Raw genomic sequence first — 18,886 nt, 5'->3', positions numbered from 1 at the left:
CATGGCTAAACACATAGGAATCAGACTGCATGACCCAGTGTGCAGTAATTGTATAGCTCTCCAATCCCTGATTGCACAGCACCCAGGGTAAAATGCTGCATGGCTAAACACATAGGAATCAGACTGCATGACCCAGTGTGCAGTAATTGTATAGCTCTCCAATCCCTGATTGCACAGCACCCAGGGTAAAATGCTGCATGGCTAAACACTTTTGAATCAGACTGCATGACCCAGTGTGCAGTAATTGTATAGCTCTCCAATCCCTGATTGCACAGCACCCAGGGTAAAATGCTGCATGGCTAAACACATAGGAATCAGACTGCATGACCCAGTGTGCAGTAATTGTATAGCTCTCCAATCCCTGATTGCACAGCACCCAGGGTAAAATGCTGCATGGCTAAACACATAGGAATCAGACTGCATGACCCAGTGTGCAGTAATTGTATAGCTCTTCAATCCCTGACGCACAGCACCCAGGGTATTGTGCTGCATGGCTAAACACATAGGAATCAGACTGCATGACCCAGTGTGCAGTAATTGTATAGCTCTCCAATCCCTGATTGCACAGGACCCAGGGTAAAATGCTGCATGGCTAAACACATAGGAATCAGACTGCATGACCCAGTGTGCAGTAATTGTATAGCTCTCCAATCCCTGATTGCACAGCACCCAGGGTAAAATGCTGCATGGCTAAACACATATGAATCAGACTGCATGACCCAGTGGTTCCAGCCGAGGGTCCGGTTGCTGGGGACAGGGGGTCCACCGGGGGCCCGGGGAGGCTGTCCCCGGCCTGGCTGGGGTCCGGAAGCTGGGCCCGGGCCCGGTGCTGGAGCTCCGTCCCCGGGTGCGGCTCCGTCCCAGAGTGTTGGAGCCTCCCTGTCCCGCAAGCCAGCCGAGGGTGCGGGCGCTGGGGACGGGTGTCCACCGGGGCCCGGGGAGGCTCTCCCCGGCCTGGCTAGGTTTCGGAAGCTGGGCCCGGTGCTGGAGCTCCGTCCCAGGGTGCGGCTCCGTCCCGGGGTGTGGGAGCCCCCTTTCCCGCAAGCCAGCTGAGGGTCTGTGCGCTGGGGACGGGTGTCCACCGGGGCCCGGGGAGGCTCTCCCCGGCCTGGCTAGGGTCCGGAAGCTGGGCCCGGTGCTGGAGCTCCGTCCCAGGGTGCGGCTCCATCCCAGAGTGCGGGAGCCCCCCGGTCCTGCAAGCCAGCCGAAGGTACGGGAGCTGGGGAAGGGGGTCCACCGGGGCCCGGGGAGGCTCTTCCCGGCCTGGCTAGGGTTCGGAAGCTGGGCCCCGTGCTGGAGCTCCGTCCCAGGGTGCGGCTCCGTCCCGGGGTGCGGGAGCCCCCTGTCCCGCAAGCCAGCTGAGGGTCCGTGCGCTGGGGAAGGGTGTCTACCGGGGCCCGGGGAGGCTCTCCCCGGCCTGGCTAGGGGTCTGAAGGTGGGACCGGGCCCGGGGCTCGTGCTCCGTCCGGCAGGGCCCGGGGTGCGGGAGCCCCCCGTCCTGCAAGCCAGCCGAGGGTCCGGGCACTGGAGACAGGGGTCCACCGGGGCCCAGGGAGGCTCTCCCCGGCCTGGCTGCTTTCAGAAGCATGGACTGGGCCCGTAGGGAGGCTCTCCCCAGCCTGGCTAGGGTTCTGAACCTGGGCCCGGACCCGAGGCTTGTGCTCCGTCCCAGTGTCCCAGGGTGCGGGAGCCCCCCGTCCTGCAAGCCAGCCGAGGGTCCAGCCGCTGGGGAAGGGTGTCCACCGGGGCCCCGGGAGGCTCTCCCCAGCCTGGCTAGGGTTCGGAAGCTGAGCCCGGACCCGGGGCTTGTGCCCCATCCCAGTGTCCCAGGGTGCGGGAGCCCCCGTCCTGTAAGCCAGCCGAGGGTCCGTGCGGTTCGAATCACAACAGATCCAGCACCACCGTCTTACTCTTATTGCTGGACTGGAGTTGCAACTGTGTGCAGTCAGTGAAGAAGTAAGTCCACTCCTCCGAGTCCTGCTCCAGTCAGGATTCACCCTGAATCCATTTTCCACAAGCCAGACATTGGATGGATGTTAGATTTGGGGGTCTCTAGTTGGCAGTGGTAGGTACCTTTGTCCAAGTAGGGGCCCTTGCATCTAGTCAGGGTAAGGGGGTACACTCCTAAAATAACCCCTGCTCACCCCCTTGGTAGCTTGGCACGAGCAGACAGGCTTATCTCAGAGGCAGTGTGTAAAGCATTTGTGAGCACATACAGTAATCAAGTGACAACACTACAGATGAACACCACACAAGTTTTATATAAAAATTAAGTATGCTTTATATAGACTTATCAAAAGACCACAAATGACAAAAATACACAATACTGTACTTAGAACGGTAGAATTAGCTTAGTTCTCTTAAGATGGTAAATGCGACACTCAGAGTTCAATGTACCTTAAGATGTGCAACGCAAGACAATGAAAGTGTTGCAAGGACGGTGATGCGTTGAAGATCTGGTGCAAGGAAACAAAGATGGTGCTTTCTTCTTGATGCAACACGCTTCCCGGTGATGCAGTGGCGTCTGCTGCGACGTCGATCCTTTTCTCCGGCGATGAGCCATGACAGGCGCGGCGACACGCTTCCCGGAGATGCGACGGCGTCTGCTGCGACGTCAGTCCTCTTCTCCGACGATGAGCCGCGACAGGCCCTGCGACATGCTTCCCAGTGATGCTGCAGTGTCTGCTGCGACGTCGATCCTCTCCCCTGGCGATGCGAGGTGCTTCGGTGGCCATGCGATTACTCAACGATTCTTCTGCGACAAGCTTCCCGGTGATGCGGTGGCGTCTGCTGTGACGTCGATCCTCTTCTCCGGCGATGCGAGGCGCTTTGTGTTGTGAATCTGCAGCGGCAGACCGGCGACACGATTCTTGATCGTGAGTCGTGCTTCCAGCTCCTTGCAACACGCAGTCCCTCAGAAAGCCTCGCAAAACAGCAGGCCCTTCCAAAGAACTCTTGGGGAGCTGGTGGGTGAAGTCTGTTGTCCCTGAGACTTCAGCAGGAGGCAAGCTCTTTTCTCAAGCCCTTGGAGATCCTTCACAAGTTGAATAAAGTACACAAAGTTCCTTTTCTCCTCTCTTTGGCAGTCAGGCAACCACTGCAGGCCAATCCCTGAAGCTTAGGGATAGTCTCTCCTCAGTTTCTTCTTGTTTCCCAAAGTGATCTAAAGTTATTGGGTTTGGGTCCCAATATTTATACCCAGTTTCTCTTTCTTCTCTGAAGGCAGACAGGCCATTGCCTAGTCCAAACCAGTTCTGGTCAGTCCTGGAGCACTTTGTTGACAAGACTCCTTCTTTCCTTTCAGAGTGCAGGGCAGAGACATCAGACGCACCACAGGAGGTGGAGCCAGCATTGTGGAGGGAAGGCACAGCCCTATTCAGGTCCCAGGTGCAACTCCTCCCACCCTTCTAGATGCAGATCTCTCTATTCAGCCCTGTGCTGACCCACCCTGTCTCCTGGGATTCCCCAGCCCCTGTCACTCAAACTCCAGACAAGGAATACACAGCCTAGCAGAGGCAGGTTTGGATGGTTAGAAAATACCTACTTTCTAAAAGTGGGATTTTCAAACACAGAATGATAAAACCAACTTCACTAAAAGATGTATTTTATCATTCTGAGTTCAGGCATACTAAACTCGAATTTCTACCATGTTCCCTGAGTCAGTTAGGATTATAAGCTGTAATAATCAAACTGCCCATTCTGGCATATGGGGAACAGGTAGCCTTGCAATAGTGAAAAAACGAAAATGGCTGTAATTCACTATTAGGACATGCCACACACACCAGGTCATGTCCTAACTTATACTTACAATGCACCCTGCCCTTGGGCCTACCATGGGGGTGTCTGATATGAAGAAAAGGGAAGGTTTAGGGACTGGCCAGTTGGTGCACTTGCCCAGTCATTACACCATTCCGAAACTTTATTTGATTGTTTAAAAACAGTCATAAAAGCACATGGCATCAATAATACAATACAATACATTCAGTTAACAGAAAGAAAATGGGGCAGAAAGGGGTGGTGAGCCAAATGGACAACATCTGCAAGTATCATTTCACATGTAATTTCAGTAGATCATACTTTTCCTGACGGACACAGATTGCAAAATAAAGGTCGCTGTAAAAAAGCATACATCCGGTTCGTCAAGTGCAAAAAGAAGGCTCATCACAGATCTGACATTAAACATTGAATATTTTTTAAAGAGGGGTTTAAGATAGGCAATTCGGAGATATAAATACAGGGGGCAAAGAAGCAGAAAGTGCTCAGTGCTCTGCTTCGATGTCCCATCACAAGGACAGGGCATTACCGTGTAATTATTAATCAACGGAAAGGCCACTAAAATGTGGGCAATACCTAGACGTAGTCTGGTAAGGACGAACTGATGAGATTGTTTGGTGACCACTTTTAGGTACTTGGCGAAACCTAAACTTGCCTTGTTAAGGGAATAATAAAATTGGTGAGTAGCCAACGTGCAAGTTATGTCTCTACGCACTTTGGATTTAATCCCCAAGTAAATAAGTTTTAGCTCCTTTTTTGAGGAATCTACAGCCCTGGCAGGGTCCACCAAAACATTCATATCGAATATCTCTCTATAGGATAAGATCACGTAATTAAGCCATGGGATCTGGTTATATTTATCCAAATGGAGGCAATCTTGGATAATTTTCCTAGTGAAACCAGTTTCCTCCTTAGCCCAAATCGATCTCCAGGTCATTAGAGGGCCTAACCCCGTAAGGTCAGTCAGATATTCCAGCCCAACCTCAAGGTGGGACAGTCCAGTAGAGGCTGACGTTGGGAGACAAAGAAGCCTCTTTAAAAAGCTATTTTCCTCCACCTGGAGGTCTCCATGGCGACAATGACCCCAAACCCCTGATCCATAGAGGGCCACAGAAACACATCTAAGGCGGTAAATGTGCAACATATCACAAGGACGCCGGCTTCCTAATTTAGAGGCGAATTTAAAAACACCAGAAATGGCTTTGCCCATCTTGGCCTTAACGTTACGAATCTCCTGTGCCCACATGCCATTACTACTAAAAGTGATGCCTAAATAGCAAAATGTATCCACCACTTGTATCTTTTGGTCCACAAACTGGAAAGATCTCAGGTTTTTTATTTTCTTGCCACAAGCCATAATAAACGTCTTGAAGTTGTTGATTTTTAATTTCCTCCCCTGGATAAAACTGAAAAAACTATCCATTAGTCTCTGCAGACCCACTGGAGTTCTAGATAATAAAACAGTATCGTCTGCGTAGAGCAATACAGGAATGGCTTGGCCCTCGGCTTGAGGTGCATCAGCGGAGACCAATCTCAATTCTGAGTCCATGCCATTAATAAAAAGAGAAAAGTGCAGTGGGGCAAGGACGCAGCCTTGTCTGATACCAGATTTGACCTCGATATCATCAGTGCATTCACCCGCTTGGCCATAACGAATCCTGGCCGATAGTTTACTATATAATCTGGCCAGAAAATAAATAATTGCGGGTGGGGCGACCAGTCAGCATGGCAGCAGACGACTGCACACAGGCTCTGCAATGGCGAGCCTTAGACACACTTTAACAGGCTGTTTCTGTGTTCTAAGAGGTAGTTTTAATCCCCCTGCCCTATTATATACTGGGGCCTTACAGAGGAGGCCATGCCAATCACAGGGGTACCCCAACCCATAGTGTACCCTAGTGTATGTAGGTGTTTTCACTATATTCTAAGTGTCTTTTCGCATAGCACTGGCTCCGGGCCTGGTTAGTCAGAGTCAGTTACCACCAGTACCAGTCAGCAAAAAGTTGGGGGCACAAGATGACTTTGCAACAAGGCGTCTTTCTGCACTTCTGTTGGTTCTTACTGCATATCTCTTGCTTCTTTCTGCACTTTTCTTCGTCTTTCTAGATTTTTGTAGCCTCTTACTGCATTTTTCTTGCTTCTTTCTGCACCTTTCTGTCTCTTTCTGCACATGTCCTACCTCTGTAGGCATAGTTAGAAATAAGCATTTAAAAAACCTTTGAAATTCACTGAAAAAAACATAGGTTTCAGGGACGGTATAGTTAGAAATTAGCCTTTAAAAAACCTTAGAAATTCACTGAAAAAAACACAGGGTTCACAGACGTTATATTTAGTTGGACATTTCAGTTGTACAAAACCAGTGAAATTCGGCCCGTTATAGTTAGTTCAGCTAACTATAACTCGCGCCCCCCCAATGCACTGCTGATGACGTCACATATTACATCATTCATGACATGGTCAGTGATATCACTGATGACATCTCAAATGGCACCCATTCTCAGGCACCTACCAATGCCTATCTTCCGAATGGGTGCAACTGGCAAACTGAAATGCCAGGAATTCACTGGGGGGACCAAAAGGCATGGCAAAGCCAGCCAGTAGTATCTGGAAAATTTGCAGCATGGCCTGCATGAGGCCACTTTGTGCTGCAGGGTGAACGATGGCCTGCGAAATCTGGGGCACACCAGGCACATATGTGGGAAAGGCATGGAATCAATAGACACTGGCCCTTCGAGTGAAAACATTACAACTACTCACCAGAATTTGAGTGCTGGAATGAGCATGTGTCCCATTTAGATTTTTTGTGCTTATGGCACAATTTCAACTTCGATGTCCTGGAAGGCGAAGTTCTAGGTATCCCTACTACCCTACTAATCCATCATTGTTGTCCCCACAGTGCAGGACTACATTAATAACTAGCTGGATGAACCATGTAGAAGCACTAAGCCAGGACACCCCTCCAGAATGTGATGTTTAAGGTCTCCCTGTCTCTTCTTGAGACAGTATATGACAGCAGCTCTTTCTTCATAGTGGGTAGACTCTCATTACAATACAAGGTAAAACATTTAAAATTAAAAATGGGAGTGGGTACAAAGGATTTTCTCATCCTTTGCCAGTCTTGTTGAAAGCCATTATTGTCTGACAGCACTGCTTCTGTTGGAAGGCTGCCATTCACCAATTCCACTTTTCATTATAAAATACAACCCCATTACTCATGATCTCTTCCCAATTTCATTGACATGTTTGATCTCTAATTCTCAGGGAAGTCTTCACCTGTAAAAATATATGTAGGAGTTGATATTTATACAGCACAAACCGAGATGGGAACAAGAAGAACGCTGAACATCAACGGAGAAATGGGAGACAATTCAACACTGTGCATATCAAGCTGTGTCTATAATTTTGCATAGCACTGTACAAATAGGGCTGGTGGTACCCGGTATGACAATCATTTTTGGCGCCTCCACATCCCATGACCTCCTGCTCGGATTCTCTCACTACCATCGGCAAAAGTGCCCCTCGTCTCTCCAATTATAAGTTATTGCTAAAAACAGTGCCCCCCCAAACCCCCTGAGGTCAGCGTCCCTCTCCACTAGTTAACATCCAGTGTGGCTGCACCGGTATCACTGCCCTAAAGATGGACCTGTGTACAAATATGCATATCGCACAACAAATTCTCGCACATTTTAGGCACATGCAGACTTAGGGCTTTATTATGAGTTTAGGTGTGATCAATAACACCCATTACCAGTTTGTGGGAATAACATGGAGATTTTGGTGTTTAACACACTAAAATCTGCATGATATGGTAACTACTGAATGCCTTTCCCCAATTAAATTTCAGTAGGTTTGACCTTCCGAAATTGAACAAAGGTTGAGTTATTTAACGCATCCGATAATTATTGGATACGTTAAATACCTTACAACTCAGAATTCTGACCCATAAGTATGGGTCGGAATTAACGGACCCACTCATAATCAGGCCCTGTGTGTTTTCTAAAAGTTAGACTAATATTGGTTAATTACCAAAAGCAGGCCTAGAATCAATATATATATGCCCCATAATGTGCAACTTACTTAAACAAAATTTGAGTAGTACACTTTCCATGCAAAAGAGAATTGCCTTTTCACTCTAACATACTTCCATGTGCAGGTGCACACTTAACACAGGGGCTGAATATGGGGGACATTTAATATATCCTGTGGAAGAAGGAATGAAGGGTACCAAGGGCTCTGTGGGACACCCACCATGAAGGACCGCATTCAAAAGCCATATGTCCTTTGTGAGGAATAGCACTCTTTACAACGCAGTTTACAACGCAAGTCGTTACAACAACGCGCTGTTACATCGCATGCCATTACAACGCATGTCATTACAACCACATGCGGTAGGGGAGGCGCTGGCATTTGGAATAGTATCATTTACTATTCCAACTCCAGTGTGTGCAACAGTAGGGAAGGTATTGGATTGAAAATCCAACAAATCCAACACCTTCCGCCCCTACCGCAAGTCGATGTGACGACTTGCTTTGGAATGGCATGCGATGTAACAATGCATCGTTGTAATGACTTGCGTTGTAAATGCATGCGTTGTAAATTATGCGTTGTAAAGGTTGTTTCTCCTTTGTGAGAAGGGTCCTGGCTCCTTCAGGAACGAACATGTGTAGGTTTTACACAAAAAAGGGAATTGACCACAGAGAAGAGCTGAATTACACAACCCCTCTTAACATTTGTGAGTGCTAAAAAATCCAAGATCATTATTTAATTAATTGTGCAGGTTAGCATTTGTCTGCTCTGAGATGGTGCATTACTATGGTAGTGTAAGACAGCAGAGGACAGTCGCAGGCAGGGTATTAATATGAGACAACTCAAATCTGTGAAACTTGAGACAGCATATGAATAGACAGAGAAAGAGAGCTTGAAAAGGGTAAGTAGACAAGAGGAAGTGGTTATCTGCCTCATCCCTTACCTATCTACACCACTGCCTCACATTACGCACATCTAGAAACCCCCTGCTGAACTGTACTATTCATTGGTTCCCTTATCCTGACCCTACCTTTTTCCCTCTTGTAGCCATCTGCCCTGATACGCACTTTAGCTTGCTTCTACTTCTGCCACTTCTCTAGAGCTGGACACCATCTGCCCCCACTCTTTCTTATCTCCCTGCTTACCCCTTATTTTTAATTGCAACTCTCTATGGCTCCCTTCCCTTGCCCAATCTCATTTGCACTGTTTACCCTTCTTTTATATACCACGTTGTGACTTTGCAGCTAGGTTCACTATATACATACACAAAAAGACACCACAGATTTCAAGGAACCAGTGAACTGGATGCCCTCACCCACCTGCACTCCTCCATTTGACATGAAACTCATGGCTTCAGCGTTCTCAGCCAGCTTCAGGCAGGTGGTGTTATCCCAGGCTTTGGACTTTCGAGTTAAGAGCTGCTCAGCACTCAATTGATTGTCTCTGCAGCACTCTGAGAAAACACCTAAAATCAGCATAAAGAACATTAAAACCTGGGAAAGTGGTCAAGCCAGTCCAAATAACACTGATATTAATGCTAACATTTGTAAATTTCAAGCATAAGGAGGCAAATAAAATAACAATATGTGAAAAATTAAACAACAACCTTAACAACAAACCCAATCTAGAGTAGACCCAGAGACATCCAAAATTGGTTGGGTACACAACTGTCACTGGCGAGGCATCACAGCACTCTTACTTGTCTAGGTGATGGTCAGCCAGAACAAACCAGAGTGCTTGGAAGCGCCAGTGGGTGAAAGATGTCCTAAGGAGAGAGTTGTGCAAGAAGACCAGAGGTAATACATATTTTACTTGAAACTGGATACTCCTTAGTGGTGGAATTAGTGTTGATTTAGTGTTGATGACTAAGGTCCTTTTCATGAAGTCTGCGGTATTGCTGATATTTAGAGCGTGGCATTCCCTAGTGCAGGTGTACCTCCAGAACCAGAGTTCCTTCAGTCAGAATGGGGACTACCACAGGAATACTGAACATTGTCCTCCTATATGAGTTGCACAACCCAGAATTGTGTGAGGATAAAGGTCTGACTCGAAAGGGGGAAAGGAAGGAACTCACTGTTTGTACGAGGAGGCATAGAAGGAAGTATGGTGGTGAACAAGTGGAAAGATTAGAGAAAAGATTTACAGAGAGAAGGATTTAGGCATGGGGCAAAGAGGGCAAATGAAAGGGAAATCATGGGGGAGGTTTAATGCTCTTGCTCCTTCCAGGCGCAATCCTTGTAGAAGAGAGGAATAAGTGATATGGTTTGATTTGGTGGCTTTTATTCAGTGAAAAAGAAAGAAGGTCACACAAGTCATGCGCACTGTTAAGGCGGACAGTTAACAGCAAGGCTATGAGTACAGCAGAGGTCTTTGACATTGCTGAAAAAGCATGAAATCCCTACAGTTCATAGCTGTGAGGCTAAGCTTACTACAATTTCTAGATCATTTCTGAAGCAAACAAGAGAATAAAAAGCAGGAGTTTGAGGATACAGCAAAGTGTACTAGAGTCAGATGAGAGAATCACGGCAAGCCCATTAAGGTGGGCGTTTCAATAGGCAAAACAAGAGAGGATGAAAGTCAATGCAAAGGGGCATGCAGTGTTAACGGAGTGAATATGTTGGGTACGATACAGAATCAGAAGTTGTAATCTCCAGTAAAAGGTGAGAATTAAAATGTGGGCAGAGAAAGTGAGGTGGTTGATGGATGATACGCTGATCAAAGACAGAGGGACCAAAGGTGGCAGTTAAATCACAGGTAGAAAAGTAAGGAGAATATTAAAAGTTACCTGTCATTCTGGATCTCCTCCATGGGTATAGCCACTAAATTCACATATGGTATTCACATCTATTGAAATATGTTATGTGTTTGAAGTGAGGTACCTTCCCTACTGTTGTACACACTAGAGTGGAAATAGTAAATGAACCCCTCTGAATTTCAACTGTTTCCCTACTGTTGCAGACTGGAGTGGGAATAGTAAATTTTACCCCACCAAATTTCAACGCTTTCCCGACTGTTGCAAAGCCTGGAGTGGGAATGGACAAGTTACTTACCTTCAGTATCGCATTATCTGGTAGAGACTTAATCTAGCCTCAGATTCATTCCCTTTAAACTTCCAGGCGCTAGGCTGGATCCGGAAGATTTTTTATAGCAGTACCCCTGAGAGCCGGCAGGTGGCGTCGTGTTTGCCGACCGTCGTGACGTCGGTGTCATCTATATAGCTACCACTCCGGCGCGCTGGAGTCAGTACTTTTAATAACTTTCCAAACCATAAGCGTGGAGCAATTAAGTGACTGACCATGGTGTGTTATAATAGACAACCAGGGCCCTGAATTAGAAAACCCTGACACTTAAAACTAATCCGCAGTGCATTCGGTAAGGATTCTGCTGCTAGATCATGTCTCTACCAGATAAGGCGTTACTGAAGGACAGTAACTTGCTCATCTGATAGAGACATCTAGCCGCAGATACCTTACCTTTGAACAGATAGCCAAGCAATACTTGGGACTGCGGGAAAGTTTCAAATCAAGAAATCCTGTAGGACAGAGCAGCCAAACATGCACTCTGTGAACCTGAGAATCCAGACAATAGTGTGTGACGTACATGTGCAGAGATGCCCACTCGGCTGCTTGGCAGATGTCATGAATTGGGACATAACACTGAAGAGCCATAGTGGCTGCCTTAGCCCTGGTTGAATGGGCCCTAGGCCTTCAAGAGGATCCTTCTTTGCCAAGGCGTGGCATATTTTTATGCAGAGGATGACCCAGCTTGATATTGTCCTCTTTTGGACAGCGCGCCACTTCTTTGCTAACACGTACCCTATAAAGAGTTGGTCATCAAATGGAACTCTTTGGTGAGATCAAGGTAGAATGATAACGCTCTTTTTGGGTCCAGGCGCTGGAGATGCTCCTCTTTCTTGGAATGGTGCAGAGGCGCATAGAAAGTGGGCAGAGTAACGGACTGACCCAGATGGAAGGGTTTTACCAGCTAAGGCAGAAAAGATGCCCTAGTGCGGAGCACTACTTTGTCCGGAAAGACTGCCAGGTAAGGAGGCTGTGATATTGGTGCTTGCAATTCGCTCACCATCCTGGCAGAGGTTATGCCAATAAAAAAGCTGTTTTGATAGTGAGCAGCCGGAGAGAGCAGTTGTGCAGCGGCTCAAATGATGCACGCATCAAGAAGGTGAGAACCAAATTAAGGTCACACTGTCGCATAATAAAAGGGGAAGGGCAAAACAAGTGGGTTAACCCCTTCAAAAATCTCTGCTCAAGAGGAGATTTAAAAAATGATGGCTGGTCAGGTAACCAAAGGAAAAAAGAAAGAGCCGAAAGGTTGCCCTTCTGAATTCCCAGTGCAGGCCCTTGCTGGGCCGAAGAGAGGATAAACAGGAGAATATCTGACAGAGATGTAGATAGGGTGTCCATCTGCAGGCGCATACCAACTTTGTAGAGGGGCGCCTGGTTGCCAGAATAACTTTGCAGACTTTGGCAGGAAGTTCGAAAGCTGTCAACTGTTGCCAATCAGTCTCCACGCACAGAGGTGGAGAGTGGACAGGTTCGGGTGGAGGACCCTCCCCTACTGCTGCGACAGAAGATCCTCCCGAAGGGGAAGCCTAATCGGAGGATCGATGCTCATTGCCAGAAGCTCGGGATACCAAACTCTCCGTGCCCAGTCCAGAGCTCAGGAATGATTTGTGCCCGGTCGCTCCTGATCTTCATGAGAACTCTGGGCAGGAGCAGTATGGGTGGAAAGTCGTACAGGAGGCCTGGGCCCCACTCATGACGCCAAGGGGCACCGAGCATGAGCCGCCTTAGAAACTCCAATGTGCAAAACTGCTGACATTGAGCTTTCTCTTCAGAGGCAAACAGATCTAACCAAGGCTCTCCCCACTGCCGAAAGAGTCATTGAACCACCTCCGGATGGAGACACCACTTGTGATCCGCAACACACCTGAATTAGCCTTCCCTTGATGGATAGTTTTAGGAAAGTAGGATCTGCTCTCATGGTTACCCCCACTTGTTGCTGGTATTAGTCTGTTTTAAGACCTAGTCTGACTGAGATCCTGCTAATCAGGAGCCTAGTTGCTGTGCTTTCTCCCTAAGTTTGACATTGGTAAGTACTTTGATACATTCACAATTGGTTACTGGTGCAGCCTTATATGTCCCTAGTATATAGTATTGAGGTACCCAGGCCAGAGGTACACCAGGGGTCTCTCATGGGGTGCAGCATCTATTATGCCACCCATGGGAGTCCACTTAAACTGTGACTACAGGCCTGCCATTGCAGCCTTTGTGAGTTGGTGCTTGCATCCCTCACGACAGATATAGGTTTCCTTATATCTGAGGTCACTACACACTTAAAACCTATGTCACCCCTATGGCAGGCTCTTCAGTCCTGATGTCAGTGTGCTTGGTTATAAGTGTGAGGGTGTCCCTGCATAAAGAAGGACACCCTTACAAACCTCAGAGTCGATACTCTGGGCTTTGTAATTGCAGTCAGCCATTTTATACATGTAGTGGACATCAAGTCATTCACAAGATGTCTAACTATATATTGGCTGCACCAAAACCGATCATGTTTGGTATCAAACATGTTGGAATCCCACCCCAAATCTGATTCCAGTTTGGATGTAGGATCCAATGTACTTAGGGGCTCCCTTGGGGTACCCCCTGTAATCCTGTACCAGCCTTTCAGGGTTTAAGAGCAAGCTACTGCTGCTGCTGACCACAGACACAATTCTGCCCTCCTGCTAATGAGCTGAGCACGAGCAGGGGAAGGTAGAACAATACATTTCCTGTAACAGGGAGGTGTAACCTCCTCCCAGACAGGACTTAGTGTATTGGGCTGGCGTGTGGGCGCTTGCCAGTGCCACCAGACTGCTTTGAAGAGTCTTCTTCGTTGTTTGGGCCTGTGGTTCTTCCAGGTTCTTCTCCAGACCCATGGGAATCAAGGACACCTGAAGTAATCTCCCTTGGAGTGAAGGAGTCACTCCCCTGCATCTGCAGGCACTGCAACAAAGCTGACTGGTGTGTTGCTCCTGACGTCTCATGGACTTCAAAAGGCTCAGCAACACAGGTGGTGATTTGAAAACTCCCTCGAGGCCTGAACTGTCCTCTCACCAAGTTTGAGGCCAGTATCCCTCGTCGGAACCGCTGGGACAAAACCCTTGTGCACTGTGTCAACTTGCTGTTGCCATGGCTTGTTGGCTCTGCACTCCAGAGATCTGTGGGCTACAAGCAGCTCCAGCCTTCAGCACCTCTCCCTGCCAAGCACAGCCTCTTCTCAGCATCTCCTGCACTGTAAGCCTTCCATCTTGGTGAGCTGCTCGAGGTTCTCATGCGACTCCTGTGCCTCTGGCCTGTGGGTCCTCTTGAGGGTCTTTGACTCCGGGGGCTACCCTGTTTGCTCTTCAGGACCTACTCTGACTCCCCTGCTTGTGGTGAGTCCCTTGGATCTTGCTGGTCCCAATGTTGCTCCTGCATCGCATATCACTCCATTTGCTGCTGTCAAAGAGTGTTGGTGCTCCCGCCGGACACTGACCCCCTGGTTCTGGACACCCTTCATGGGACAGCTCGTGGATGGCTCTTGGGCTTTTTCAGCGTCACCTGGGCCCCACAGCTGCAGTGACAAGGGCACAGTTATCTCTCCTGAAGCATCCAACATCGGTGGACATTGCTCCTCAGTGTCCCCTGGTCACCTTCAGGTGGCACCGACTCTGTCTTCGCTGCTTACAGGTTCGTCTCGTCTTGAATCCAGCCTTGGATTCCACCAGACAAGTCTTCTCCAGTACACATAACCATTGAACACACGCAAAAGAACAAACAAAATATGTTATTCATGAAAAAGGTAATATTTTACTTTGTATTTTCAATTTGTTCAGAAAAAAGGTCAAGAATTACCACAACAAACAAGAAAGGCTGTCCGGAAATTGAATTGATAAAACAGCGCATGTGAGCGTGATTAAAGTGACATAATGAGTGTGGTGACAAAGTGACACAATTTGTGTATTAATCACAAACGTGACAAAATACTGTACATATATGGACAATAAAAACTTTTTGAAAAACCGCTCCAATTTTAAATTTGGAGAACAATGCTGCGAGCTCGATACTCGAATTATACAGATTTGCATGCTAGCGGGCCTGTTGGAGCATGGAAGGACAAACAACCGTTGACGTTTCGACCCTGACACACAGCATAAATTATTTATTTTTTTAAACATAATTTTATTGATTTTTACAATTTGCATGTGTCATATAGTGGCGTGACATTGCAGCATACTTCTATCACAAGACTGGTATCGTTAATTAACATCAAGTCTGCGTTCCTCAGCTGTTCTTTGCTCTTGCAATTGCTTACCAAATTGTTCGACTCTACAAATAACATATAACCCACAATCTTAGCATTCCCTCCCCCCTCCCCTTCGTCCTGGGCCCATACACATCTCCCGTTGTCCTTGTCGGCCTGTACATAATTGCTTCATACTCCATACACTTTGCAAATTCCTTACTTTTTATATTTGTCTGCCCGTATCCTGACCTTATGCACTATCCTGTGTATTGTTATTAGGTGTAGTAAAGTCTACGTCCATGGCTCGACCCGCCTCTAACATGACATCCCACTCCATCGCAATAGGAGTCCTCCGTAGCCCTCTCGCCTCCTCCCGTCTCAATGCTGCACTTTCTGCTCCCCCCCATCTCACCACTTCGGCGTGCCATGCATGTATTGTGGGCGGGGTTTTTGATTTCCATCTCACAGTGATCGCCCGCACCGCCAATAGGAGTGCTAAATTCACAAATCTGTTCTGTACTTTATATTTGGAAGCCTTCTTCCTTAATCCCAATATGCAGCTCTCTATTGTAGCGGGTATCTCCCTATGTGTAATCTCCGCCGTATGGCGTCTGATCGAGTCCCAATACCCTCCAATTCTGTTGCAGGACCATATCGTATGTATAAGGTCTGCTCCCTCTTGTCGACATCTGGGGCAATGATGTTGTGTAGTTGGGTACATCTTGTCTAATCTGCGCGGTGTGAGATACGCCCTGTGTAAAATCATGGTTTGGATGTACTTGAACCTCGCATTCCTTGATACCTTCTTCGGGTGCTCCACTACCTTCTCCCATTCCTTGTCTTCTAAGGCTCAGCCTATATCACCCTCCCATGCTGTGCGCAGCGGTGTCAAGTCTATTTGTGTATGAGAACGCAACCCTACATAGAGCCATTTAATAAGGTGCCGCCCCCTCCCCATATAGTACAGTGTTTTTACCAGGTAATTCGTGGAGGGCTCTTGTCTTTGTGGGGCCCAATGTGTTCATACGTATTGCATTAATGCTGCGTGTAAGAGATAGCGGTGGTCTGGAGCTCCGGTTTCTCTCACGAAATTATCGTGATCCATTAATACCCCGTCTCCGAAAAGGTCCGCCACTGTGCTGACCGCCACATCCAACCAAGGCGCCAGCCTGCGCGACGTCAGGCGTCCATCTTGTAAAGGTATACCGAGCAGAGGTATATTCCCGGCGTACGCAGGGGAGGTTCCAGTGTACTGCAGGGCTGACCTCCAGCAGCGCAACGCCATGCGCAAAAGGGGGGGGGAGATCCCGCGGAATTCTACTGTGCGGTAACAGGAGGGTGTGTAGGGCCCCTCTGTCAACATCCTGCTCAGTCATTCCTATTTCCTGTAGGTTACACCCTGCAGTCCAGAAGGCCAGCCACTGCAATTGACAGGCATAGAAATAAGCTCTAAGATCGGGCACTCCCAGACCGCCTCCAGCAGTGCTGCGTTGCAGCTTCTTAAGGCTGATTCTCCGCCTACCTGTCCCCCAAATAAGGTCGATTAGTAGTGTGTTCATTGGTTTGAAAGTGGTGCCCGGGAGCAGAAGTGGTATGTTTGTAAAGTAATAAAGCAGCCTTGGGAGGACCGCCATTTTTGCTATTGCCGCCCTGCCTGCCACTGACAGTGGCAAAGCAGTCCAAAAGGTAATGCTAGCCCGTAAGGCCCTAAGGGCTCTGTGCAGGTTGCCCTCTATCATGTCTGCCTGGGACCGATAAACTTGGATGCCTAGATACTTAAACGTATGGGGTGCCACCTTGAACTGTAGTGAGCCAAACAAGAAGTCCCGCATGGGCGCCTGTTCCTTAAAGTGAAACACCATCGATTTTGTTGGGTTAATAGCTAGCCCAGACACCTGCTTAAAGCGCTGAAACATCGCTGCCATGGCGTCCACCGGTGTACGGAGGTCGCGCAAGTATAAGACAATATCATCTGCATACGCCAATATCAAGTGCGTGGTACGTCCCACTCTAATCCCCATTTCCCCTAATTCCTCCCTAATCCTCAACGCCATAGGTTCTAGTGCTATTATAAAAATAAGCGGCAACAGCGGGCACCCCTGTCTCGTCCCTCTGCGTATCTGGTATTCTGCCGATATGTGCCCTCCCGTTCGCGCTCTCGCCGTAGGGGCGTTGTAGAGGAGGCGGATCCACCAGACGTATTCGTCTGGCAAACCGAAACTTCCTAGGGCCTAGAATATGTAGTCCCATTTAATAGAGTCGAATGCTTGTCGCATATCAAGTGAGATACAACCCGTGTAATCATAGTGCTTCGGGGCCACCGCAAGCAAGTGGTGCAATTTCCTCGTGTTCAATGATGTACTTCGCGCAGGTAAAAAACCCGTCTGATCCATATGAATCAGTTTATGCAAGTTCGGCAGGAGTCTATTCACCAGCACTTTACTCAGTATTTTATACTCCGTCGTTAGCAATGATAGCGGGCGATAACTGGCCATATCGGTGGGGTCCCTGCCCGGCTTTGGAAGCGACACCACCAGCGCCTGTGCCGTAGTGAGGGGCAGGCTTCCCTTTTCCAGTGCTTCTTTATATAAAATTTCCAACTGTGGCACCAGTATGTCCGCGCAGGTAGCATAAAATTCGGCTGGCAGACCATCCCTCCCGGGGTTTTTATTCCTGGGAGGCCCTTGATGGCTGCTTTAATTTCTGATTTCGTAATGGGGCCTAGTAATCCTTTCTGCGCGTCTGCCGATAGCCGGGGACAGGGTGCCGTAGTTGAAAACTCATCTATGTCTGCGTCCCGTACATCCCCAGGTTCACTGTAGAGTCGCTCATAATATTGCCGGAAAGCCTCATTTATCTCTCCCTGGGTAGACACCACTTCTCCTGTGGTGGCAGTGACCTCACTGATAACCACGCTAGGAAGGTCGTCCCTCAACAATTTTGCCAGCAGGGTCCCCGCCTTGTCCGCCTCTGCGTGGCACAGTTGCATGTACCTACAATGGTCTATGACCCTGAGTGATTCCAGGAGTTCAGCATGTCTAATTCTAGCCTCCTGCAGGGGTGCCCGCTTATCGGCGCTCTGCACGGCTTCCTGCTCTAGCTTGTTGAGCTTGTCTTCTACCTCCATAAGGGATTTATGAACCTCTTGTCGCACACCCACCGTCACCCCTATTGCCTTCCCACGGATCACTGTTTTAAAAGCGTCCCACTCGATTAATCTAGAAGACGCCGTGTTGCTATTTTCAGTAAAATAATGCTGAATAGTGTCCAATATAGCGGAGAGAAATACTGAGTCTTCTAGCATTTGGGGCCACAACCACCATGTAGGCACTGGGGTGGGTATCCTCCCCCACTCGATCACCAATTCCAGCGGATTGTGATCTGAAAAAGATTTCGCCAAGTAAGTGGCATCCATCACCTGCATCGCGATGTTATTTGATCAGTATATCCTATCAATTCTCGTGTGTAGCATGTGTACTGGTGAATAGAAGGAGTATTCCCTATGGGTTCGGTGCCTCATCCTCCAAACATCGCACAACCCCCATCCCTCTGCCCATCCACACAGCGCAGCCGCCTGCTTGCAGACCCCTGCCCGATGTAGGGGTGGATGCGACCTGTCAAGCGCCACATTCATCACGGAGTTGCAGTCCCTTTCCGAGTATCCATGGGTGACCCTCCCATCCAGCCAAGGCGACCGACAGTGCTCCCAGGAACCTCTCCTGCTCTGAGTTCGGCGCATATATAGAGCCCAGTACTACTGACCTGCCATCCAGGGTACCCCGCACTAGGATGTACCTCC

General features: G+C 48.4%; 1 protein-coding gene across 4 annotated transcripts in view; it reads right to left on the bottom strand.

Annotated features, from left to right (window-relative positions):
• The window catches only part of LOC146808505 (transient receptor potential cation channel subfamily M member 2-like), a 2,014,188-nt gene that overhangs the window by 1,144,631 nt on the left and 850,671 nt on the right, over positions 1-18,886 (bottom strand). For all 4 annotated transcript variants that reach the window (XM_085623584.1, XM_085623586.1, XM_085623585.1 and 1 more), the window contains one exon: positions 9,120-9,265. In XM_085623584.1, the coding sequence (XP_085479710.1) occupies positions 9,120-9,265 (146 nt within the window). The remainder of the gene's footprint in view (positions 1-9,119; positions 9,266-18,886) is intronic.

This window comes from Triturus cristatus, chromosome 8, assembly GCF_964204655.1.
Source record: "Triturus cristatus chromosome 8, aTriCri1.1, whole genome shotgun sequence".
Lineage (NCBI taxonomy): Eukaryota > Metazoa > Chordata > Amphibia > Caudata > Salamandridae > Triturus > Triturus cristatus.
Note: the sequence above shows the minus strand (reverse complement) of the source record. Positions and strands in the feature narration are given on the sequence as shown.